Consider the following 21,688-nt stretch of genomic DNA (forward strand, 5'->3'; position numbering starts at 1 on the left):
CATGTTGGCCTCTCTGCAAGCAGCTGTTAATCTTGTTTTCTGACGGTGCTGAGCACGGTTTGCCCCTGGCTACACTTGCAGCGAAGCTGTGTCCAGCTGCATCAGTTGCAAGCCGAGAGTCTCTTTTGTAATGAAGAGAAAGCTTTTAATGGCAATTGTCAAATGAGGCCTTGGCTGCCTGCTTCCTCTAAGTAGTGGAGAGCCGGGAAGATCACTTACAGCAGTGGAAAGCGTACAGCATGCGTGGTTATTTATCACAGCTCTCACACGCGCACAGAGCTTGAAGAGACAGACGCAGAACAACTGATTTCACATCATCAGGGATCGTGGTCTTTCTGCATGTCTGACTTGAGGGACCCTGTATTTCTGCTGCTGGATCAGTCCATTAAAAAGTACTCACCCAGATGGGGCCGTGCAACCGATATAAGATGCATGCAGATTCTCCAGCAGCAAAATGTATCCAAACCCAGAGTTAGCTCAGCCTCTTTGCACTTCATGCTGCAACATCATCGCCATCAGAATCTATATGGAACAGCTGAGGGCTTGTCTAGACACTTGTTTTTGCACCAGCAGTGCTGCACCAATGAACCTGCTCCAGAACAGACCCCTAGTGAGAATTCACTGCCCTGGTTTCAAAAGGGACCTTTGCCAGAGCAGCTTGCCATAGTTCCCACGTCTCCACTAGGGTTAGTGTAATGCTGACAGACCCTGGTCATCGGCAGGTGGGATCAAACCTGGGATTTCTGGGGCTTAGTGCATGAGCCTCTACTGTATGAGCTAAAAGCCAAGTGCCAAGTAGCTAAGGCTGTAGAGCAGACTCATTTTTATCTCTCTAAGTAGGCTCGGTGCCACTAGATGGGACAGAACATCACACCCAGAAGGTGTGCACTGGTGCAGCTGCACTAGTTGAAAAGAAAAGAAAAGTGCAGGCAAGCTGTGGTGGAGAATGGTAGCCCAGACTGACCCCTGGGCTATTCACCTGGAACGCCCAAATGCTCATCCCAGCTCTACCATCATGGCAGTGAGCAAGTCACTTCATTTCTCTGAATCTGGTCTGTAAAGATAGGACTTGCCTGCCTGATGTGATTGCTGTGATCCCATCACAGCTGCAAAGCGCTCTGAAGGTGTAAAGTACTCAGCATGATTACTGGGTTAGGGTTTTGTCACGGTTATTATTAGTAATAGTCATGGACAGGTCGTGGGTGACAAACAAGAATTAATGGAAGCCTATGACCTGTCTGACTTTTATTCAGAACCATGGGAGGAGGGCCTGACGGGGGGCTGACTGAAGCCCAAGCTGGTGAAGAGAGCCCGAACCCTGCTGCGAGAGGTTTGGCGGGGTCCAGCACCCACTGCTGTGGTGGCTGACAGTTCTGGGACCCCTGCCCCAGTGTCTGGGAGCTCTGGGAGCCCTTCACCGTCCATGGTCGCTGAGAGCTCCAGGGTCCCCACCAACTGACAGCTCTGGCCCCGCTGCCCTGGGGCCGAAGCAGATAATGTCAGGGAGGTCTCTGAAAGCCACAAAATCTGTGACCTCCGTGACATAATCTTCTCCTTAATTACTACTAGTCAGTTGGGGTTGGGGTGCGGTCATGTAATTAGGGAAATGCAGAGCCATTCACCTGATAGGAGCAAGTGGCAGAGGGAGCATTGCAGATGCTCAGGCGTTGGCTCAGACATGCCTCACGCAGTTCCCCTTGCATTAAAATGTACCATGGAAAGCAAACGTGCTTCAGGAACCTAGTCATCTTGGAGCCTGCACGGGGCAGGTGTGTCACTGTGTGACCTGCAGGAGTTGGCTTCCTTTAGTACAAGTCAGGAGGTCCTCTCCCATAGAGCCTGAGCATAAGCCACTGAAGTCAAGGGGAGTGTTTCCATTGACTTCAATGGGCTGGTTCAGGCTTACATTGCTCAGGGACACACTCTGTTTTCATTTTATGACCCAGTCCTGTTTTAATTTCTTATCCCCATGTCTTTTTGTTGCATAGAGCCTCCTCCCACTGCTAGTTTGATCTAGTCTACACTATAAAAGATTTGCTCATGTAGCTATACTGGCAAACCCTACCAGTGCAAACACAATTTGTACCAGTAAAAGTATTTTTGCCACTCTAGCTTACTCCAGTTCCCCAGATGAAATAACTTACATGGCCAAAAGCAATTTTATGCCAGTATAATCACATCTACACTACACCTTTTGCCAATATAGAAATGCCGTAAAAAATAATCACACCTCTAACCCAACTTTCCTATAGCTAGCTAAAGTTTCTAGCGTCAACCTTGTGTTAATCTAAGAAACAATTGGAGATTTGGAGTTTCAGTTGGATACAGGCGTCCCTTTTGCTTTCTGTCCTAAGTTATTGTTTAGTGTTGGTGGGTGCTGCTAAACTGCTATCATGTTCCACCCCAGAGCTGGCTGCATTTAAGTGATGGATTAAATAGCTCCTGAACAGTGTGTAACACACTTTGGATTAAAGAGTCTTTAGAAATGTAAGTAGTTCTTAATTACAAATAATTATCTTTGGAATCTCACATTTTGAACTTCACCAGTTTTGGGAGGAATTAATCTAAGCCCATTTGCCACACACAAATTTCAGGGAAATCTTTCAGTATCAGGTTTTGGTTTAACTCCCTGGACCTAGGCTTCTCCACTGTATCCCCATGAACCACGTTCAAACAGTGTAACATAGTGTGTTCTCTAAGCGTACATGGCATTGTGCTGTTTCAGCAAATTTCATAATGTGTGATAAACATTCTTAGACCCTATTTGGTCATTACTTTGTCAAATAATTCCATTTTTTAGCCAGTGTGATCTCATTAGGGTTGATCATAAAACAAAACTGCTATAATGTTTACAGTAATGTCCCCACATGCTGCTGTAACACACTTGTAAGCCAAAGTTGTATTAATGTAAAGTAATCCAGTGTTCATTCTGTAACACAAAAGGTTTGCAAAAAAAATTTCATTTTGCAACAATTACTGTAAACCTTCCCGGATGCCTATGGTGTGATCTGTGATGGTAAACGAGGGTGCTTGCAGACTTTTCTACTGATACATTGCTGGCTTTGACAGGTTTCAGAATAGCAGCCGTGTTAGTCTGTATTCGCAAAAAGAAAAGGAGTACTTGTGGCACCTTAGAGACTAATAAATAAATAAATTGCTCAGATAAATGTGTTAGTCTCTAAGGTGTCACAAGTACTCCTTTTCTTATTGCTGGCTTTGGTTTTTAAGAAAGTGAAACCATCCATTTCGCACTGAGTCCTTCCGTGGGTAATTAAAGTGGTGTGAAAAACCTCAGTGCAAAACGAACCTGTTGAAGGTCTGAGCAACTGAGAATAGGTTAAGATAAAATTACTTCTCAGTCACTTCAAGCAAACGCTAAACTACTCAGGGACTTAAACGTGCACTTGCCCAGCAGCTATTTGCTATTTTCCCTCCTGTACCAATGCCATAAAAGCAATGCCAGCCTAAGGAACCGCTGCAAGCCTTGGGGCCCCGTATGTCCCAGAGCAGGGAGGCTAGAATGGTCTGCAGTGGTCCCAGCCGGCACCTGTTCTGAACATTCCCATGTCGCTCTAACCTGGGGTGGCAGTCAGTGAGACACCAGTACAGTGGGCACTGAATTCAAATCTTGATTCAGATCACAATCTCCTCCAGATGCTTATCAGGGTTGTGTTACTATTGCTTTTCACTCTTATGTGCCACTGTATTTCCCAGGCCCTCTCACGATCAGAAAGGAAGGTGGTGTTGGAAAAGCTCCAAGACCCAACCTTCCTTGAGGGGTTTCAACTCCCGTTCCCAGGGGGTGGGTCATGTTCTTAAATGAAAGATTGTTTTTCCTCTTCAGGTGTATGTGGCTTTAAGGTGCAGGGCTCCAGAAACCAAGGCTTTGTCGAGTCCAGAATAGGTTGCGGGCACTGGTCTTCAAATCAGTGACCAGAAAGAGGAGAAAATGCCTCTCTCGGAGTTGCTGTAAAAACCTGCTCAAGGGTAAGCTACATGCAGCTGGGCCTGAGAGTGCTAGTTGAATGATGTAGTTGGAGCCGGGACTCAGGACCCCGCCTGATTTCAGAGGCAATACCCGCAGCAGCTCTGCTTTGCCTTTCCCTGCTCTCGCTTGTAGTCTGTTCATACTTCCCTTTACTCCTCCCTGCTCCTGCCCCTGCCCCTGCCACCGGCTTGCGCCCGGCTGGCAGGTGGGCAACTACCTCCTCTTCCTTGGGCGGCGTGAAATCCGAGCCGGGGGGACTTGCAGCCCGAGCAGCGAAGGGGCCGCCGGGGAGTAGCCGGCTGCCGATCGCCGGTCTACACCCGCCACCTGTGCGGGGCAGGGGCCGCGGCGGGTCGGGGGCGGTGCAGAGACTCCTCGGTGGGACATTACGGTAAATACGGGGGGGGGGGTCCCCGCCCGGGTGCCGCTTCCTCCAATCCCGCGCGGAAGCCCCCGCCCCCGCCCCGATGGGCAGAAATAGCAGCCGAGCCGCCGCGGAGCCGTAAGTGGGCTCAGGAGCCGCTCGCCCCCGGGCCGGCCGCGGAGAGCACCCGCAGCCCGCCGGAGCAGCGCCCCGGGGCCGGAGAGACGCCGCTTGCAGCCCTCGCTCAGCCTGGGCAGAGCCCTGCGGGGAGCCGCGCCGGGGCGCTCCTTGGCTTGCGTGCCCGGAGGGATGCCCCGGCGGGGGGACCCCCCAGCGCCCCGCCGGGCGCCGCAGCGGGGCTCCTGACTCCGCGAGCGGGGAGCGATCGCAGGGCCCAGCTGGCCGTGGAGGGGGAAGCCCCAGCAGTGGCGCTGCCAGGGGCTCTGCCTCTCCAGGGCGCAGCAGGTGTTTCCCAGGGGCATTGCTGAGCGCAGCCACAAGCCGGCGGAGCCAGGGGCGAGCTGCGCCCGCCGCCCCCTGACGGGTAAGACCATGGTAAGGGCTCCCAGGCCGGGGCTGCTCGTCGCCGGGGACTGCCGCGCCCTGGACAGAGCCGCCTCCACGTGAGCATCCCCCCCTCATGATGAACACAGTCTACATCGTGCTGGAGCTGATCATCGCCGTGCTCTCCATTGCGGGCAACGTCCTGGTGTGCTGGGCCGTGGCCATCAACAGCACCCTGAAGAACGCCACCAACTACATCCTGGTGTCGCTGGCCGTGGCCGACATCGCCGTGGGCTTGCTGGCCATCCCCTTTGCCATCACCATCAGCATTGGCCTCCACACGGATTTCCACAGCTGCCTCTTCTTTGCCTGCTTTGTGCTGGTGCTGACCCAGAGCTCCATCTTCAGCCTGCTGGCCGTGGCCATCGACCGGTACCTGGCTATCAAGGTCCCGCTCAGGTAAGGGAGGGGATGTGGGCACTTGGCGTTGCATGGCCCAGCACTAGCGAGCCCCGAGCCCGCTAGTGCAAAGCCAGGAGAGTGTTACAGGTGGGGGTACTGAGCAGCCAAGGACTGACTGCACGCAGGCAGGGACTGTGCTGGTGAAGACGCTGTCGGAAGGCAGGACGCTGGGCTAGATGGACCATTGGTCTGACCCAGCGGGGCCATTCATCTGTTCTTAAATGCAGGAGGCTTTGTCTGCAGTGGCTGCCGGGGCCCGGGGCCAGACTTTCAAAAGAGCTCCGTTCCTGCTGGGTTGAAAATCTGCCCACCTGTTTTGGGTGCCTAAATGGGAGCGGAGCTCTTTGGAAAATCTTCCGTGCCCAAGGCCACAAGGCCGTGGGAGAGCTGGGAATAGCTTTATCTAATCACCTCGGTATTTTTATATTCTCCATCAGTGCAGTGTCTGAGAATCTCCCAAGTAATGAAAAACAAGACCAACGTCTTTCTCCCGCTTCTCCGCTTATTGGAGAATAGCTTGATTCGTTTATCGTAGGTTCTTTAACAATTCTTGGCTCCCTTGGTAAGCTCAACCCTTGCTGCCTATAGAGGTTGGAGCTGCCAGTGATCTTATAAGTGAGCTTATGAGTCACTTTTTAGTCCAACTATCACCTTCCACCTATCTCAGAATCTCCACCTGCCCTTGAGCCCAAAATAGGCTGATTTCTTTTTCGCTGTTTAGAAGGGATCCTTCTGCTCTGGGTTGAAGGGAAAGGATAGTAAGTGTACAAATGCTGAAATCATATCTCGCTGAACACAGGTACTTATTATGTATAATTGCTTTTTATCTAAGCAAGGAAGTGAATGTATAAATTGTAAACCCAACAAGATATCAACTCTACAAACAGAAGGCGAAATACACAAATCCCATTTCCTTAGCCCCAGCCGCTGTACTGCGCCATTCACACAATGTTCTGAGATCACCAGGCTGTTATTCCAGAGCAAATGTGCTTCTTTTGAAAGCGCCAGCTGCCTGGGGTGCAGGGTTGCTTAGGGTTTGACTATGTGGGTTCTGGTTTTTAAAAGAAACCCACAACGATTAAAGGAGGATTGATTTGTGTGGGTTTTGTTTTCCTCTTTAATCCCCCAATTGACAACTAAGAAACTAATCACAATAGACCTGAACTGGTCTCACGCTAGTTCTGGGGACAGGGGAACATAGTGGACAAAGCATAGTAAATATATTTTTTTATTGGTGCTTTCACAATGGGTTTGTGGAGCAGCCTCCCAGCATCTGGAAAAGTGCATCCAAAGCCTGGATTTTCAGATCACAAGTGAAGCAAATCGCAGGTGTGGGATAATCTGACCCTTGCATAGGTGTCACCCTGGTTTCTGACAGAGATTGTCTTAAACTGTGAAGCACGAGGGTTAATATCCCTTCTGGAACGTGTTAACAAGATTAAACATTTATCCGTAGAAATGCCCAGTCCCTTGCCTCAGTCTTGTTGAGGGGTCACCTGTCCCTATTGCACAACCACCACTGAAATTGGTCTGACAGGATGACGACTAGGAGAGCGGGGGTTGGGTCGGGATTGAGAGGCATCAGCGGAGCTGTGTGTTGGGGAGTCCAGGCCTGGAATGGCAAATGAGAGCAGGAGTTAGGAGTGAAGAGCTGGGGGGAAGGGGTTCAGAGTCGGGGCATTAGGGGATGCAGCAGGTTTGCTGTAAGGTGCATTGGCCAAGCTCCGTGGCTCTGCTCTGCCTATACTCTGCTTGTTTCCAGTGTCTCATTTTCATGAGCAAAACATGCTCTCCAAAATAACTTTAAAAGGAATAACCATACTTGCCTTTTTCTACCACCTTGCCCTAGAGAATCTCAATGCACTTGACAAACATTCATTAATCATCCAACAGGTGAGGTACAACTCTAATGGAAAACTACAGCATATTGTGAGGGTGTATGTGTCATCAGCAAATTGAATGGAAATTCCATGGTGTGTATTGTTGCTGGGGACAGATCTGAAGCTTTAGTACTTATGGATAGAAGCATTTGAATCCTTGTCAGCTCATCTGAAACTGGCTAATCATTTACCTTCCAGCCATGGGGGTAATCTGAATAAATTGTTTTTTGGCTTCAGATAATGGTTTGGTGTCTGCTCCATTTATTTATTTTTTTCTAAATTGATCTAGAGCACGGGAGCAGCTGAAAGGGAGTTTGATGGCTCTTTTCAGCCAGACATTTACTCAAACCACCCATTGCGTGCAAGATGCTGTAGTGTGGGCTGTTAGTTCTACTCGCTGTCTGTGTACTGTGACTCTCTTTTCTGTGGCTCTTGGCTGAGGAAGTTGAGTGGTTGTGAATACAGTTGCTGCCCAGGTGGAAGTTTAGCTGAACATAACAGAGCAGATGTTCTTGGGGGATTATTGCGAGCCTGATCCTGGGAGTGTAGATGGAGGGTGGAAAACATTTCTGACAACTGAAGACAAGGAAAATATTTCTTCCGCCTCTTTTGGTTTGTTTGTTTTTCTACTCTATTTCCAGCAGGTTTATTGTGCAACTCCAGGCTGGGTCAGGACTGGGTTTATGCACCTCTCTGAGCTGCGATCCAGGGGCCTTGGTTACAACGTTTAGGGAAATCTCCTAGGATTGATGTCCTCCAGAGCCAGTGCTAGGCAGTGGCTCTGGGGCAAAGTGAATGAGACCTGGTCCAAACAGCTGTGCTAGCTGGACACACATGCTGTTTCTCGAAGGAGACTTTTGTTATGGAAACAGAATGTTGGCTGTTAAATTACAGGGGAAATGAACTTGTGGGGAGCTGTATTTCCAGCTAAAAGGCTCATTCAGGGGAGTGACTCCGGAGATCAGTGAAGTCTTTTATCTCTGGATTGGGTGCCAGCCATTTATTTAAAGGTCATCCTGTTTGGTGGATCATGTGAAATTACTTGTTCTGTCTCAGTGGACAAGTGTCCATGCCATCAATGCAGTGGGCCCTAAGCACCTCCCTGGTGGCAGAGGCCAAGGACTGAATGGGCTGCAGAGTTTGGAGTTTCTTCTTTGTTCATTAGTATGGGAAGGGCGGAGGGTGCTCATCTGCTTGGATGCTTTGCTTAAAACACGCACGGTGGCTTCTGGCAAGTAGGCTTCTTCTTCCTTCTTCCCCTTCCTGTGAGCCTGCCTGCTGTCACTCTGGGAGGGCATCTTGTTCCTCTTTCTGCCCCAGCCTTGCTGGGGAGGGCAGGAAGTGCCTTTCCTCCTGAATGTCCTGAACCTAGGACATCTGGCAACAGGGGCAAGCACCCATGCAGGTTGTGCTCTACACAAGGAGCAGGCAAGTGCATAAAGCCCTTTGGCAGGAGTTTGCTGGTTTCTGTGGTGAAGTTTGTGCCAGTCCTGTTCTTCCTCAGTATAGATCCTAGCAGCCCTTCCCAGCTGGAATGTAGGAAGACAAGGCTCCATGTTTGGGGTCAGCTCCACTCCGAGCAGAACACGGACACCTCATATTGATCTGATCAGGATATCTCAGTACCATGGAGTTGCTGGTCAGCCTCGTCCCTGCCCCTGGACATCACTCTGTGCGTCTGGAGGCCCAGACAGCTGCACGGCGAGGAGAGGAGTCACACAGGCTGCAGGGGCAGGGCTGGGCATGAAGCACAGAAGAAATGTGTCCCCTGTGACTGCTCTGCCATGTCCCTTTTAAATTCTCAGCACAGACTTCGGGATGGTGAGAGAGCACAGAGCAGCCCCGCTGTGTCATCAGCCACAACCTCCCCCACCAAGCACCCAGCAGGGTGCAGGGTGCTGCAGATGTGCCAGGAAAATAGTAGCCCCAGCTGTGTCTGCAGAGGTGCACTCTCTTCCCTCCCCAGCCTGTTTTCCGATTCAGAGACTGGCTCAGGGGCTTTGCAAATGCTAAAGAGCAGATTATTGCTTCTGATCCTGTTAGTGACGTCAACCCTATGGCAGGAGCCGCAAATAACCTGCCAGTCCATCTTGTGGCATCTTCCCTCTGCCCCATAATTCTGTTTGTAGGACTGCCAGGTTAATGGAGTGAACTGCACATCTAGGCCCGGAGCAGAGAAAGCATTGCCTTCACCCAGCCACTCCTTGCGCTCACATACGCAGAGACTCGCATATCCGCAAACATACTCCCCTGGCACAGTCATACTTGCCGGTGCATGCTGTATTCTCTGTCACGCTCACTCCCACCCCTGACAGTACCATGGATCACAGACGTGTTTGAGGTACAGTCCATCTGGGATGACTCCCACCATGTCCCTGTGGGTTCATCAAAGTCATTGGGCAGCACCTGGTCACTGGCCACTTGCCATTCATTGCTCAGCTGGCCCATCAAGACAGCTTCAGGATCCGGCCCCTGCTTGGGGTCACGCCCTGGGGCGCTGGCAGGGTTTGAGCAGTGCCAGATCTAGTCATGGGAGGGAGGTACCTGATTCCTAGGGCTTCCCCAGCCAGCTGGAATGCAAGGAGATTCCCGCTGGTAAACTGTGCCCACCCGAGGTGTAACTAGGCTGTGTGGGATGCTGGTCAGGGCTCTGTGCAGGATGGACTGATCATGGAGCTGGCATGCAGAGGGCTGTGCTGGGAGCTAGGAGGCCCAGATGCCTGCTGTTTTTGTGGGTAGCCAGGAGTAGATGAGACCTTTCCTGAGGCTTTTTAATGTGCTGTTTGACTAGATCCTCCCCTGGCTAGTAGAAGGGCTTGGATTATCTATCGCTCTGCCATCCTTCTGACCACTCTGCTCCTTGCTTGGCTATAGTGAGAAATGGTGTGTCTGATAGGTGATGCTATAATGGGGTATGGGCAATGTGTAGGTGCTGCACTGCCCCTTACAGGCTGGAATCAAACTCACTCAGCTGTGTACCATAATTCCCCTACTGCTAATAGCTAATGGCTGTTCCTTTCACTCAAGCAGCAGGGGATCTGTGCTGTTGTAGCAAGAAGATCTGAGTTCTTTGCATGATGCTGCTGCTGTGAGGTTTGGAGTGGTTACTCACTGCCTTGGGCACCAACTGGGCACCAAGAGTCGGTCTCTGAAGGCATCAGCAGGCCAGGGGGCAGTGAGTAGCACAGTGACAGCAGTGAGGGTCGTACATGGCTCTAGCCCCTTTGTTCTCACCCCTTCCAGCCCTGCAGACTTATACAAGGTCAGCCACACAGTCGGGCTCCAGGAGTGGGAATCTTCCTAGAGCGAGAGCAAGTCAGGGAGGTCTTTTCAAAGCCTGACTAAAGGAATGGTGGTGTGGTAGCTGTATTCATAGAACTGGAAAGGACCTCGAGAGGTCATCTAGTCCAATCCCCTGCACTCATGGCAGGACTAAGTATTATCTAGGACCATCCCTGACAGGTGTTTGTCTAACCTGCTCTTAAAAATCTCCAATGATGGAGATTCCACAACCTCCCTCGGCAATTTATCCCATGGCTTAACGAACCTGACAGTTAGGAAGTTTTTTCTAATGTCCAACCTAAACCTCCCTTGCTGCAATTTAAGCCCATTGCTTCTTGTCCTGTCCTCAGACATTAAAGAGAAGATTTTTTTTTGTCCTCCTCCTTGTAACAATCTTTTATGTACTTGAAAACTGTTATCATGTCCCCTGTCAGTCTTCTCTTTTCTAGATGAAACTAAATTTTTTCAATCTTCCCTCATAGGTCATGTGTTCTAGGCCTTTAATAATTTCTGTTGCTCTTCTCTGGACTTTGTCCAATTTGTCCACATCTTTCCTGAAATGTGGCGCCCAGAATTGGACACAATACTCCAGTTAAGGCCTAATCAGTGTGGAGTAGAGCAGAAGAATTACTTCTCGTTATTTGCTTACAACGCTCCTGCTAATACATCCCATAAAACATAAGAATGGCCATACTGGGTCAGACTAAAGGTCCATCTAGCCCAGTATCCTGTCTTCTGACAGTGGCCAATGTCAGGTGCTTCAGAGGGAATTAACAGAACAGGTAATCAAGTGATCCATCCCGTTGTCCATTCCCAGCTTCTGACAAACAGAGGCTAGGGACACCATCCCTGCCCATCCTGGCTAATAGCCATTGATGGACCTATCCTCCATGAATTTATCTAGTTATTTTTTGAAACCTGTTATAGTCTTGGCATTCACAATATTCTCTGGCAAAGAGTTCCACAGGTTGACTCTGTGTTGTGTGTTGATGATCGCTTTTTCTTTTTGTGGGGGGGAGCAATAGTGTTACACTGTTGAATGCCTTTCATTGCAAATGCAAAGTACTCCACTTAGGAAGGAACAATCAGTTGCAAACATACAAAATGGGAAAAGGCTGCCTAGAAAGGAGTACTGCGAAAAGGGATCTGGAGGTCCAGGACCACAAGCTAAATGAAAGGCGCAAAGCCACAGGGGCCTGGACTGGAGAGGAGAGGTAGGGGTCATGCAGGGCTGTGGTGGGGAGAGGTGCCTCTCTCCCAGCCCTGGAGCTGCCATGGTGAGAGAGGGTTGCGGGGAGTCCTCTCTCCCCTCCACAGCCCCGGGGCAGTCTGAACCCCTCATCCCTGGCCGCACCTCCAGTGAGACCCCTCACACCCCTCTGCACCTCAACCCTCTGCCCCAGCCCTGAGCCCCCTCCCACACTCTGAACCCCTCAGCCCCATCACCACCACACATCACCTCCATATTGGTGCACATAACAATATTCATTCCGCACATGAATGTAAAAAAGTAGAGGGAACATTGTAATCATGCCCTGTTTGTTTCTGCTTCTCGCCAGCATCTGAATGACACAACTTCTTCGCACAAATGCTCATGGATGGCACATGTACAGTGCTGCTCCTGCAATCAGAACAGAACCAGGTTTTATCAGCCTAAACACAACAAGGCAATGCAGCACGAGCACCGTGTTGCTTGCAGTCAGTCCACAGGGGCAGGAGGTGGTGGGAGGAGTCTGAGGCATTGCAAGGTGCTCCTGCCACACCCACTAGCAGAATGAAGAGTTTGCTCCACGGGCAGAGGGTTCACCATGAGTGGCTGTCTCTGCTGTAATTGCTACCAGCTCTTTCCTGAGCCTACACGGCCTGCAGCTGTTGGCGTTGTTCTGTTCTGGCTCATGCAGTCAGTACGTTTCCATTCTCTTCCAAGCCCTGGCATGAGGGCTCTGGTTAAATCTGGTTTTGGCCACAATCCTGTTTCTCTGCTGGCTAAGAATGAGCAGCACTCAAATAAACAAGCCATGGTTGCAACTTCTCGGAAAGATAAGCGGCTGCTTAATTCACTTTACAAACCTTTGGCAGGAGCCTTATCTCCATGAAGTGTCTGGAAGCAAATGGAAGAAGACTCATCTGGGGTATGTTTTCAGGAAGTGACAGCACTTAACGTCACATGCCCAGAACCAGCGCGTAGGTCAGTGGCCTCATGACTCACTGGGTTTCAAGACCCTTTGGTTGATGGGCCATGTCTGCTTTCCATTACGCAGCCTAATTTGTTTGGAGAGAGACAAGTAGGCCTTGGGGAGTGCTGTGCTGCAAACCACCCCTGACTCCCATGTTCTCTCTGCCTGTACAAGCCCCATTCCCCTCGGTTATTACAATAAACCTCACAATACCCCTGGGAGCTGGGTCAGAAGAGCAAACTGAGGCTAAGTGACTTGCTCAGGGTCATACAGTTGAGTAAGCAGCAGAATCAAGAACAGAACCGAGGAGCCTGCTACCCAGTGTCCTGACCACTGTACGCCCTCCCCTCGGAAGGGTGCTGAGAGCTCTCCATAGAGCTGTTCCAGGTTGGAGAACAGGAATTTATACCATGGGCTCGATCGCTTTTCATCAGGCTGCTGATCCAAACAAACACTGAAAGTGCCCAGCTCTCGGAAGCACAGCGGGGGGGGTCTCCTAGTGGGGCCCCAGCATGACAGCACTCCGAGTTAGTGGGTACTTTTGGAAATGAAGTCACTGGTCCTGTTTATCCCATCTGTGAAACAGGGGCAGTAATTACCGAGCCATCTGGGGTACTGGGAAGTTAGTGGGCAATACTGAGAGGAGAACTGAGCCCAGATAGCTTCATGCAGCAGAAGACATGGGTATAGTACATGGCTTGTAGTACACATTCCTTCAGCGCATGATGATCCCTTCTCTTCAATCTCTAGGCTAGAGCAGCACATTAAAGCCCAGACACACCTGGGTGACACTGCTGTTTCCTGGTGGTTTGTATTTGACCTGTACACTCAGGACAAATCTGGCTGAACTGGGACCGTGTGTGTCTGTCTTCCACGAGGACGCAGAGCTTGCTCCAGTGCAGTTCACACGCAGCATGTACAACTGCAGTTCTGTGGGAACATGGCCCCCTCCCTCCCTCCCAGCCAGCCAAAAATGAGAATATTTCTCTTCCGAAAGGCAGGGAGAGGGGTCCAGAGTAAACAAGAGCAAAGCAAACAGAGAGAGGGGCATGTCAAGCCAGTGGGTGCTAAATTATGAATGCAGCCTAACCGGCTGTACACAGGACTCTTCTTGGTCTCTCAGATTCTTTCTTGCCTCAGGCTCCCCCCTCATCCCCCAATACCTCAAAAAAGCAGGCTTTCCATAGCTCTGAGCTCAGCTTGGGGTCTGTTCTAATTGTACCCAGAGCAGTTGGTGCTGGTTCGCTGTCTGGGTCTTCATGGGATCTGGCTGTCAAGCCAGTTCTCAGTGGGACAGAAGCGGTTCCCTTGTGGGGCAGCGGAAACGAGGCTGTGTAAAGTGCTTTCCTCCCTTGGGCCCTAGGAGGAACCAGACTTTGGTGTGGGATTGTGGTTTGTTTGCAGTAATGGGATTCCAGAGCACAGTGATAGGCCTGGGCCTGGCTAACAAGACAGGATTTCCCTGCCTAGTTTGAGAATCCTGCTTCAGCTTGGGATAGGGCTCTGAGTAGCTCGTAGCCATCCGAGCTTCGTGAATGCTGACTAGTAAACTGTAGGTGCCTAGGGGGGTTAGGCAGCAGCTGAGTAGGTGGAAGTAGAGGCCTAAATACCTTTGTAGAGCTGGGCCCTAGCAGCCTAGGTGTACGTTTACACTGCAATCGGAGGGGTGAGTGCAGCCCATGCAGGTAGACCTGAGCTGGTGTGAATACCAATAGTGGTGAAGTCACGGCAGCATGGGCTCCAGCACGGTTTATAGAAACCTGCCTGGATCATGGGTACTTACTGAGTGGCTAACCTGCACTCACGTCCATGGCTTCACTGTTACTGGTAATAGCTAGCTAGACAAAAGCTAGTGTGGATGTGTCACCCCTCCGACTGCCATGTAGACTTACCCTCAATCTCATTGAACGTCAGTGGGATTTAGGTACTCTGGAGCCTAAACTTATCTGTCAAAAATCACTTAGGCTTTTAAAAACGTGGGTCTTGGACTATATTCTGCAGACAGGCCCCTCTACGCTGCTCTTCCTTTGCATGTATTTACAGATGTGAGGCCATGGTCCCCGCGAGGCAGGGAGGTGACATGGCTCCTGTTCTGAGAGGTGGGGAAGCTGAGGCAAGCCCAAAGGGACAATGACCCAAATCCACGTTTGTAAAACCTTCCACTCGATCCATCAACAATCACTTCCAATTCCTCGACTTGTGCAGCCCTTCCGGGTGTCTGTTTATCCAGCCACAGAAACGCTGTATGGGCTGCAGGTGGTGCACATAATCCAATGAGCCCATTGTTTGGGGTTTGCTGTTTCCATAGTTTCCACACATTTCTACTCCCTCTGTTAATTCAGCAGCTGGCATGAGGGAGGGATGTCACATGACTGGAACGCTGTTCCATCAGACAGTGCAAAAATCCTGTATAATGGAGTTAAAAGCTGTCTGTGCCATTGCAGGTTGTCTTGGGTCCGTTCCATCTCCTGGGTCACTTCAGTGCATCCTAGGGACAGGCGTAATGAGAGACAAGGCAACACAGTTAATCCCAGAGCCCAGCTGAGGCCCCCTGGGGGCTGCCACTGAGACATCATAGGAACATGCTAAGATGTTGGAGATGAGAATTAAATCAGCTCTTGTCACCCCTGCTCTATGTATCATACTAGTGACTTGATTTTGGTGCTTGGCAAATTTTGATCACGGGAGACAGGACAGACTGAAAAGACCCAGTTAGTTACTGCGGGATCGTTTCAAAGTGGCACAATTAATCTTTACAAGCGTAATGCAATCAAGTCCTGGTTATGTCTGTACAGGCCAAAAAGCAATGAAGGCTAGAAAGATGAAGATAGGCACCTAATGAGATTTTTCAGAGTCTACCTCCCATTGAAATCAATGGGTGTCCAGTGCCAATGGGATTTTCAGAGGTACCCAAGGGTGCAAGTGCCTAAATACCTTTGAAGTCTGGCCCTTAGTGCTGGGCCTGCCAGATGCAACACAGAGTGTGTCTACACTACAGTCAGAGGTGAAACTACTGCACGTGTGGCATACAGGAGTTAACCTTGAGCTCCATAACTGCGTGGGCCAGTCCCTGGATACAGACCCGAGGTGCTGGGTGGGGCTGGACAGCTCATGCTGCTGCTGTTTAAACTCGCTGGATCAAAGCTAGCTTGGGTGTGTCTGCATGTGGCGCAGTCACACCCTGAGTGCAGCACAGACAGACCCTTAGGCCCGTGACCTGCAGGAATGTATATAGTGACTATGTACTTGCAAAGCACCAGCACAGCAACTGGATCAGACGGGGAGCTGTCCTGTCTCCAACAGTGGGCTTCACCTGAAGGTACTAATCCACTCCTCCTTGGCATGCACAGTGTAAGGTAGGGGGATGGATGTGGTTGGGTGGGGGAAGAAGAGGCCTTGCATGCAGTCTGATCTTCGTTTCCCTAAGCCCTACCCTTCTCTCAGGCACAGAGGGACTGGCATGCTTAGGATGGATTTAACTAGTCGCTCAGTGGGATTGGAGTCTGACTGGGGCTGCCCAGTGGGACTGCTGAAGTCATCTTGACCCATTTTCTAGCGTTCGTTTGCAGCCACAAAGTTGATCTTCGAAATGGGAGAGGTCAGGGGATGTGTGAAACTGTCACCATATGCATGGGAACATTGGAAACCCTTAGCTGGGACTATCCCATGTGTTACCCCAAAGAGGTGGAATTATCCCCTAGTAACGTAGGCCAAGAATATAGGCCTAGAAATTGTGGATACCCACCTAGAGACACCTGAAAAAGGGGTCTGATTTTTTTTAGAGGGTGGGTGCTCAGCACTTGCTGACAATCAGGCCCTGCAAAGGTACCCAAAATCACTAGACATTTTCAAAACAGTTTCAGCTTTGGTCGACACAGGTGATCAGTTATGGGGTTTTGCTGGTTAGGAGCAGTAGAGCTGCTGCAGTCTTGTCTGGGGTTACCTTGCAATTGAAGCTTTCAAAGTTGTGACTGCTCATTTATTTCATGGATTGATTTGGTTTTTGTTCTTGGTGTGTAGATACAAGAGCCTAGTGACCGGGAAACGGGCAAGATGGCTCATCGCCGTGCTCTGGCTCCTGTCCTTTGGGATTGGACTGACCCCACTGATGGGCTGGAACAGAGCCACTATGGGGCTGGAACAGATTTGCTGCCCAAATTCTACTAATAGCTCACAGACCCAGCAGGGCTGCTTAATCCAATGTCTCTTTGAGAATGTGGTCACCATGAGCTACATGGTCTATTTCAACTTCTTTGGCTGTGTGCTCCTCCCACTCTTCATCATGTTGGGCATCTATATCAAGATATTCATGGTGGCCTGCAAGCAGCTGCGGAAGATGGAGTTGATGGGTAAGTCCGGGACTACCCTCCAGAAGGAGGTCAATGCGGCCAAGTCTCTGGCCATCATCGTTGGGCTCTTTGCCTTCTGCTGGCTGCCCCTGCACATCCTGAACTGTATCACCTACTTCCACCAGGACTTTCGCAAGAAGAAGCCTGATTGGGTGATGTACATGGCTATCATCCTGTCCCACGCCAACTCGGTCATCAACCCCATTATCTATGCCTACAAGATCAGGGACTTCCGCTGCACCTTCCGCAAGATCCTTGCCCAGTACGTCCTCTGCAAGACGGAGGACATCCCCAAGGGCTCCAATGGCAACAGCCGGCACCTGACTGTCAGCAACCTCGGTTCTGCTCCTGTATTTATCTGACCATGTCAGTCATCCTGCAGCCTGGCCCTGACCAACCCAACCCTCCCCACCCCTTGTGCCTATGTGGACAGTGGACCAAGATTCTGATGAGTTACACTATATATTTGTACAGCTGAATTTTTTTTTATATATATATATATATATATATATATATATTTTTAACCTAGTGCCTCATAGGGGAATAACATTTCTGAGGAGACAGTGCCCTATCTCCTGCCCTTCGAGTTACTGAGTGCTGGTGATTGTATTGCATTTCCTTCTAGGTCAAAGGTTGAATGTTGGAAGCCCCACGTCCTGGGATGGGTTTCCCCAGCTGTGCTGCTCATGTCAACTCCAGGCCTTTTGAATTTTATTTATTTATTTTTTTTGGCTCACTCAGAAGGATTTTTTGTTGGTGGTTCATTTTCTACATACTTGATGCCACTTTGCCATCAAAAACAATACCCTATTTTTTCCATCAATTGTTTGATGCAGCTAGTATTCTCCCATGGGAAATAATCTTATGTAGCCCAGTTGCTGGTGTAAAACTGAAGCCATGACCCAGAGTCAGAAGGGATGTGCTGGTGTTAATGGGAAAACAAGGCAGTTAAATGGTGATCCGGCCTCATTCCTCAAAGGCTGCCCTGCTCAAAATCTGATAGTTGAGAGGAGATAGAGCAGCCTCACAATCCTGAGCTCCCCCCCATGCTCCATGGAGTTTAGTATCCCAGCTCTAGCAGTGAACACCTGCTGCTCGACCAAAAAGCCAAACCCTGCTGGTATTCACATTGAGGCTGAGTCAGTTGCCACTGAAGTCAATGAAAAGACTCCACTGATTCATGGGCTTTGGGTCCAGTCCATAGAGCTGGTCCTGTTACCACTGCAGTCAAGAGCAAAGCTCATGCTGCCTTCAGGAGTTGCAGGATCCAACTGGATGCTGCTCTGTGCACTCAAGTGCTGCAGCTCCTGTTGGACCTACGTCTAACTGCTGTTCTGATGACTGTCAGCCCCAGGGCCATGCTGCATTCCCGGTGCACTGTTGGGTGAGTTCAGGATGTTGAGAAGCCTTTTTCCTAGCTTTGGGAGGTTTATGTCTGTTTATCTGAAGGTCATGGGTGGGACTGAATTTGCCTGTCACGTTAGAATGCTGTTGTGCAAACAACGGCCCCATAGCACAGCACAGCCCTTTGGACCAGGCACTAACATGAGTGCAAGGTTTGGTTCTCAGGTGGTTAGACTGGATCGAAAATTGCTACACCCACAGCCCTGGCTCAGGGGCTAATTTGCACCATCTTGGTCACTGACCGTTCTATAATTCCACTGAAGGGCAGAGAAGCCTTAATGTGCAGTGAGGCTTAATAACTCTCTGTAAGCCTAGCTTTTGGGGTTTTTAAATGACTAAGCCCTATTTAATATGTGAACTGTGGTACATACAATGACACACAGGTGGGGAGAATTATGGGGTGTTTGCTCCAAAGGCGCTGAATGTGTTGAAGGTGCAAGGAGCAGCAGTGTATACCTAGTATGCCCTTTGGGGGGGGGGCTTTTGTTCTAAGGGGGCTCAAAAATTCCAGTAAAACTAGTCCCCTTCTCTCCTCAAAATTTGACTTTAACAGGCAGAGCCTCAAGCCTACAGCTGTGAGAGTGTATGACACTGACAGGGAGGGCACAAATGGCAAAAGGGCCAGATTTCCTACCAGACTCCAGATGGTCCATTAAAAATGATACCTAGTAATAGTGCTAATGGAAAGAAGGAACTGGCTTGTTACAGGGAAAACCAATGGCTAGGTCTGGAAACTACAGGCTTATGCAAGGGCTGGGTATCCACCTTGGCGCTGCAACCCTCTTCTATACTGGAGCCTTATGAGAAGGTTCTTAAAGTGCCAGTGACGAGGCAAATTTAATCTCTGAACCACTTGGTACCTTGACATGTGACCACCAGAGAGCTGTAGTTCATGCCTGTGTATTTAATACAGTCTCCGCTGGGCAACTCTCACATGCACAGCCCATGCTCGGAGACAGGGATGGGGATGCAGGTTCTCAGAGCTGCCCCTCTGTGCCCGGGGGGAGTCTGTTGGGAAGGACGTGCTATCAACCTGAGCGGCAGCAACGGAAGCCAAAGCCCTGTCCTGCTGTTCTTTGCAATGCAGTCGCTGTGAAGAGGGCACCTATGGGAAGGCTAGAGCTGTCTGTCATTGGTACTTGAATAACACTGTAGCCAGCTTTGTTTTTTTTGAGTTTATTTTGTAAGAAAAAATTCCCTCCTATTTCTTACACTAAGCCTCTGACCTGACGGGGTTCAATGTGGGAGGTTGCTATAGATCAGCAGGTGTGAGACTGGGCGTTCCTGGGACCAGCAGACTCTAACCTTGGGCGACTCTAACCATCCATTGTGTTAGGAGAAGGTTTAGCTGCCCTGCAGCTACAAAGGGCCAGATCCAAACCTGATTGAATCCCAGTTGTGATTTTGATGGAATTGCACCTGCTGACATCAACTAATATATGGTCCCAACTTTGGCACCAGTCAGCCTGTTACTCCTTCAGCCAGTATCAAAAGGGTTAAAATTTGGCTGTGTCTTTATCCTTCCCTTTGCAGATCATCTCTGCTGCAACTTCCTTGCTGCCTGTCTGTCCAACAGAAGTGACCACTTCCTGCCTTCTCAGCAGGACTCCTCTCATTTCAACCTCTCTATTGTCTTTGGCCGCATGGCTCCTGTTAATCATGGAAGGGAACAGCCACAGTCTCACCTCTGGGTCGGGGAGGGTCGCAACCCAAATATGTGATTGCAACACAAACCGTGAGTGCTGGCCTCCTCCTTAAAACAAATTGCAGTCTAGAGTGCATGAAAGAGAGAGCATAATGCAAAGTACTAAAGCAGGGTCCCAGCAGTTAGTTAATGACTGATCAAGGAATATCTGTAGATGACAGTTTACACTGCAGCCCAGGATCCACTACAAATCCCTTTTTATATACTTCTGAGAAGCCAGACTCACTCAGAGGGACATTTGCCATGTGCTGATGTCACCATTTCCCTAGCTGGGATGTGTCACTGAGTTTTTTAATTTATTAAGTAAATTTGTTTGAAAGAAAAACAAAACAAAACACAGCACTGAAGATTTCTAAAAATGTGAATCCAAGTAAAATGGCAGAGGAACCCTGAACTGGCCATGTCTGTAGCTGTTCACATGTCACTTAACCCATGTGTTCCTGATGTACATAGGATGGATGGTATTTGCCACGTGTTACTTGGGCTGTGTAGTTACAGTAACTTTGTTATTTGCATACAGAATGAATACTTACATTTACCACTGAAAACAACCTAACTCTGTGCCGTGTCATTTCTTTGGACATGCCCTTCCGCAAGTGAGACAGAGCCAGGTGCCCCACTCTCCCGAGCTCCGGCCAACAGACACAAAGCTCAGTGTGGAGTTGGGCTCTGGGTCATTTGGCTGTGGGATGGGACAGAGCAGTGGCTCTGTCCCTACTGTGTCACTAAGGCCTATAACTTGAGGAAAGATTGTTTAATTCTGACCAAAATTGGCAGAAAGCTTCTAAATACTATTGATAACGTGACTCTGTACTCAAAATAGGGCTGGTTGGGAACTACTTAGCCCCTCGGGAGATACTTTAGGCATTTCCCTGTACTCTGCTGCCATCAGTTAAAAAAGTCTGTAGGCACATGATAGGATGAGCTTGTTTGCACTATGTAATACATCAAAACAGTTATTTTAAGAATGGACTTTTAGATGTCTAGAAAATTATCAGCACAATGCTGGGATTCCCCAAAGCCTGAGTTAGATGCTTAGGCTCGCTCTGTACAGGCGGGAAAGAGCTGGGCAGCTAAGAATGGGACTTCAGAAGCCAGCCCGCCAGTCAGGCAACTGCCTGAGCCAGCCACTGGGGTGGGGGTGCTGAGCCTTGCCATTTATAGACCTTGGTACCTCTCTCGCTGAGGGATCCATCCTGAACTCAAATCAGGTGAGTTTGGTGCTAAAGGGGGAACATATAAAATATGTTTTATAATTAACTTCAGAAAAATAGACAAAAACATTTCTCAAAATGAGTCCATTCTACAAATATTGTGAGGTATTACATGGTACAAACAAGCTCATACTGTCTTGTGACTATACATTTCTGCTTTAACTGAAGGCAAAAAAGTATGGGAAAATGCATAAAATATACACATGGGGGGGCTAAATATTTCCCAAACTTTCCAGAACAGGACTATTTGGAGTACACACTTGCATTATCAATTGTATTTAGAAGCTTTCTGCCAATTTTGGTAAAATTAGACTGGTTCTGCGAATTGCGGCCCTTTTTCTGATTTTATGCCCCAAACA

General features: G+C 49.5%; 2 protein-coding genes across 11 annotated transcripts in view; one reads left to right on the forward strand and one right to left on the reverse strand.

Moving 5' to 3' along the window:
• Positions 1 to 4,707: 4,707 nt before the first annotated feature.
• Positions 4,708 to 20,422, forward strand: ADORA2B (adenosine A2b receptor). The gene is made up of 2 exons (XM_038375255.2): positions 4,708 to 5,315; positions 16,678 to 20,422. Exons 1-2 carry the CDS (start codon positions 4,993 to 4,995, stop codon positions 17,366 to 17,368), a joined length of 1,014 nt encoding a protein of 337 aa, XP_038231183.1. The 5' UTR covers positions 4,708 to 4,992; the 3' UTR covers positions 17,369 to 20,422.
• Positions 12,008 to 21,688, reverse strand: part of ZSWIM7 (zinc finger SWIM-type containing 7) — a 30,062-nt gene continuing 20,381 nt past the window's right edge. For 6 of the 10 annotated variants that reach the window (XM_043499517.1, XM_038375258.2, XM_038375256.2 and 3 more), the window contains exon 8: positions 12,008 to 12,462. In XM_043499517.1, the coding sequence (XP_043355452.1) occupies positions 12,382 to 12,462 (81 nt within the window). In that variant the 3' untranslated portion in view covers positions 12,008 to 12,381. Of the gene's footprint in view, positions 12,463 to 14,689; positions 15,146 to 21,688 lie in introns of those variants that run through there. The other 4 variants (XM_043499521.1, XM_043499519.1, XM_043499520.1 and 1 more) reach the window with 2 other exon arrangements.

The sequence above is a fragment of the Dermochelys coriacea genome, chromosome 17 (genome assembly GCF_009764565.3).
Source record: "Dermochelys coriacea isolate rDerCor1 chromosome 17, rDerCor1.pri.v4, whole genome shotgun sequence".
Classification (NCBI taxonomy): Eukaryota; Metazoa; Chordata; order Testudines; family Dermochelyidae; genus Dermochelys; species Dermochelys coriacea.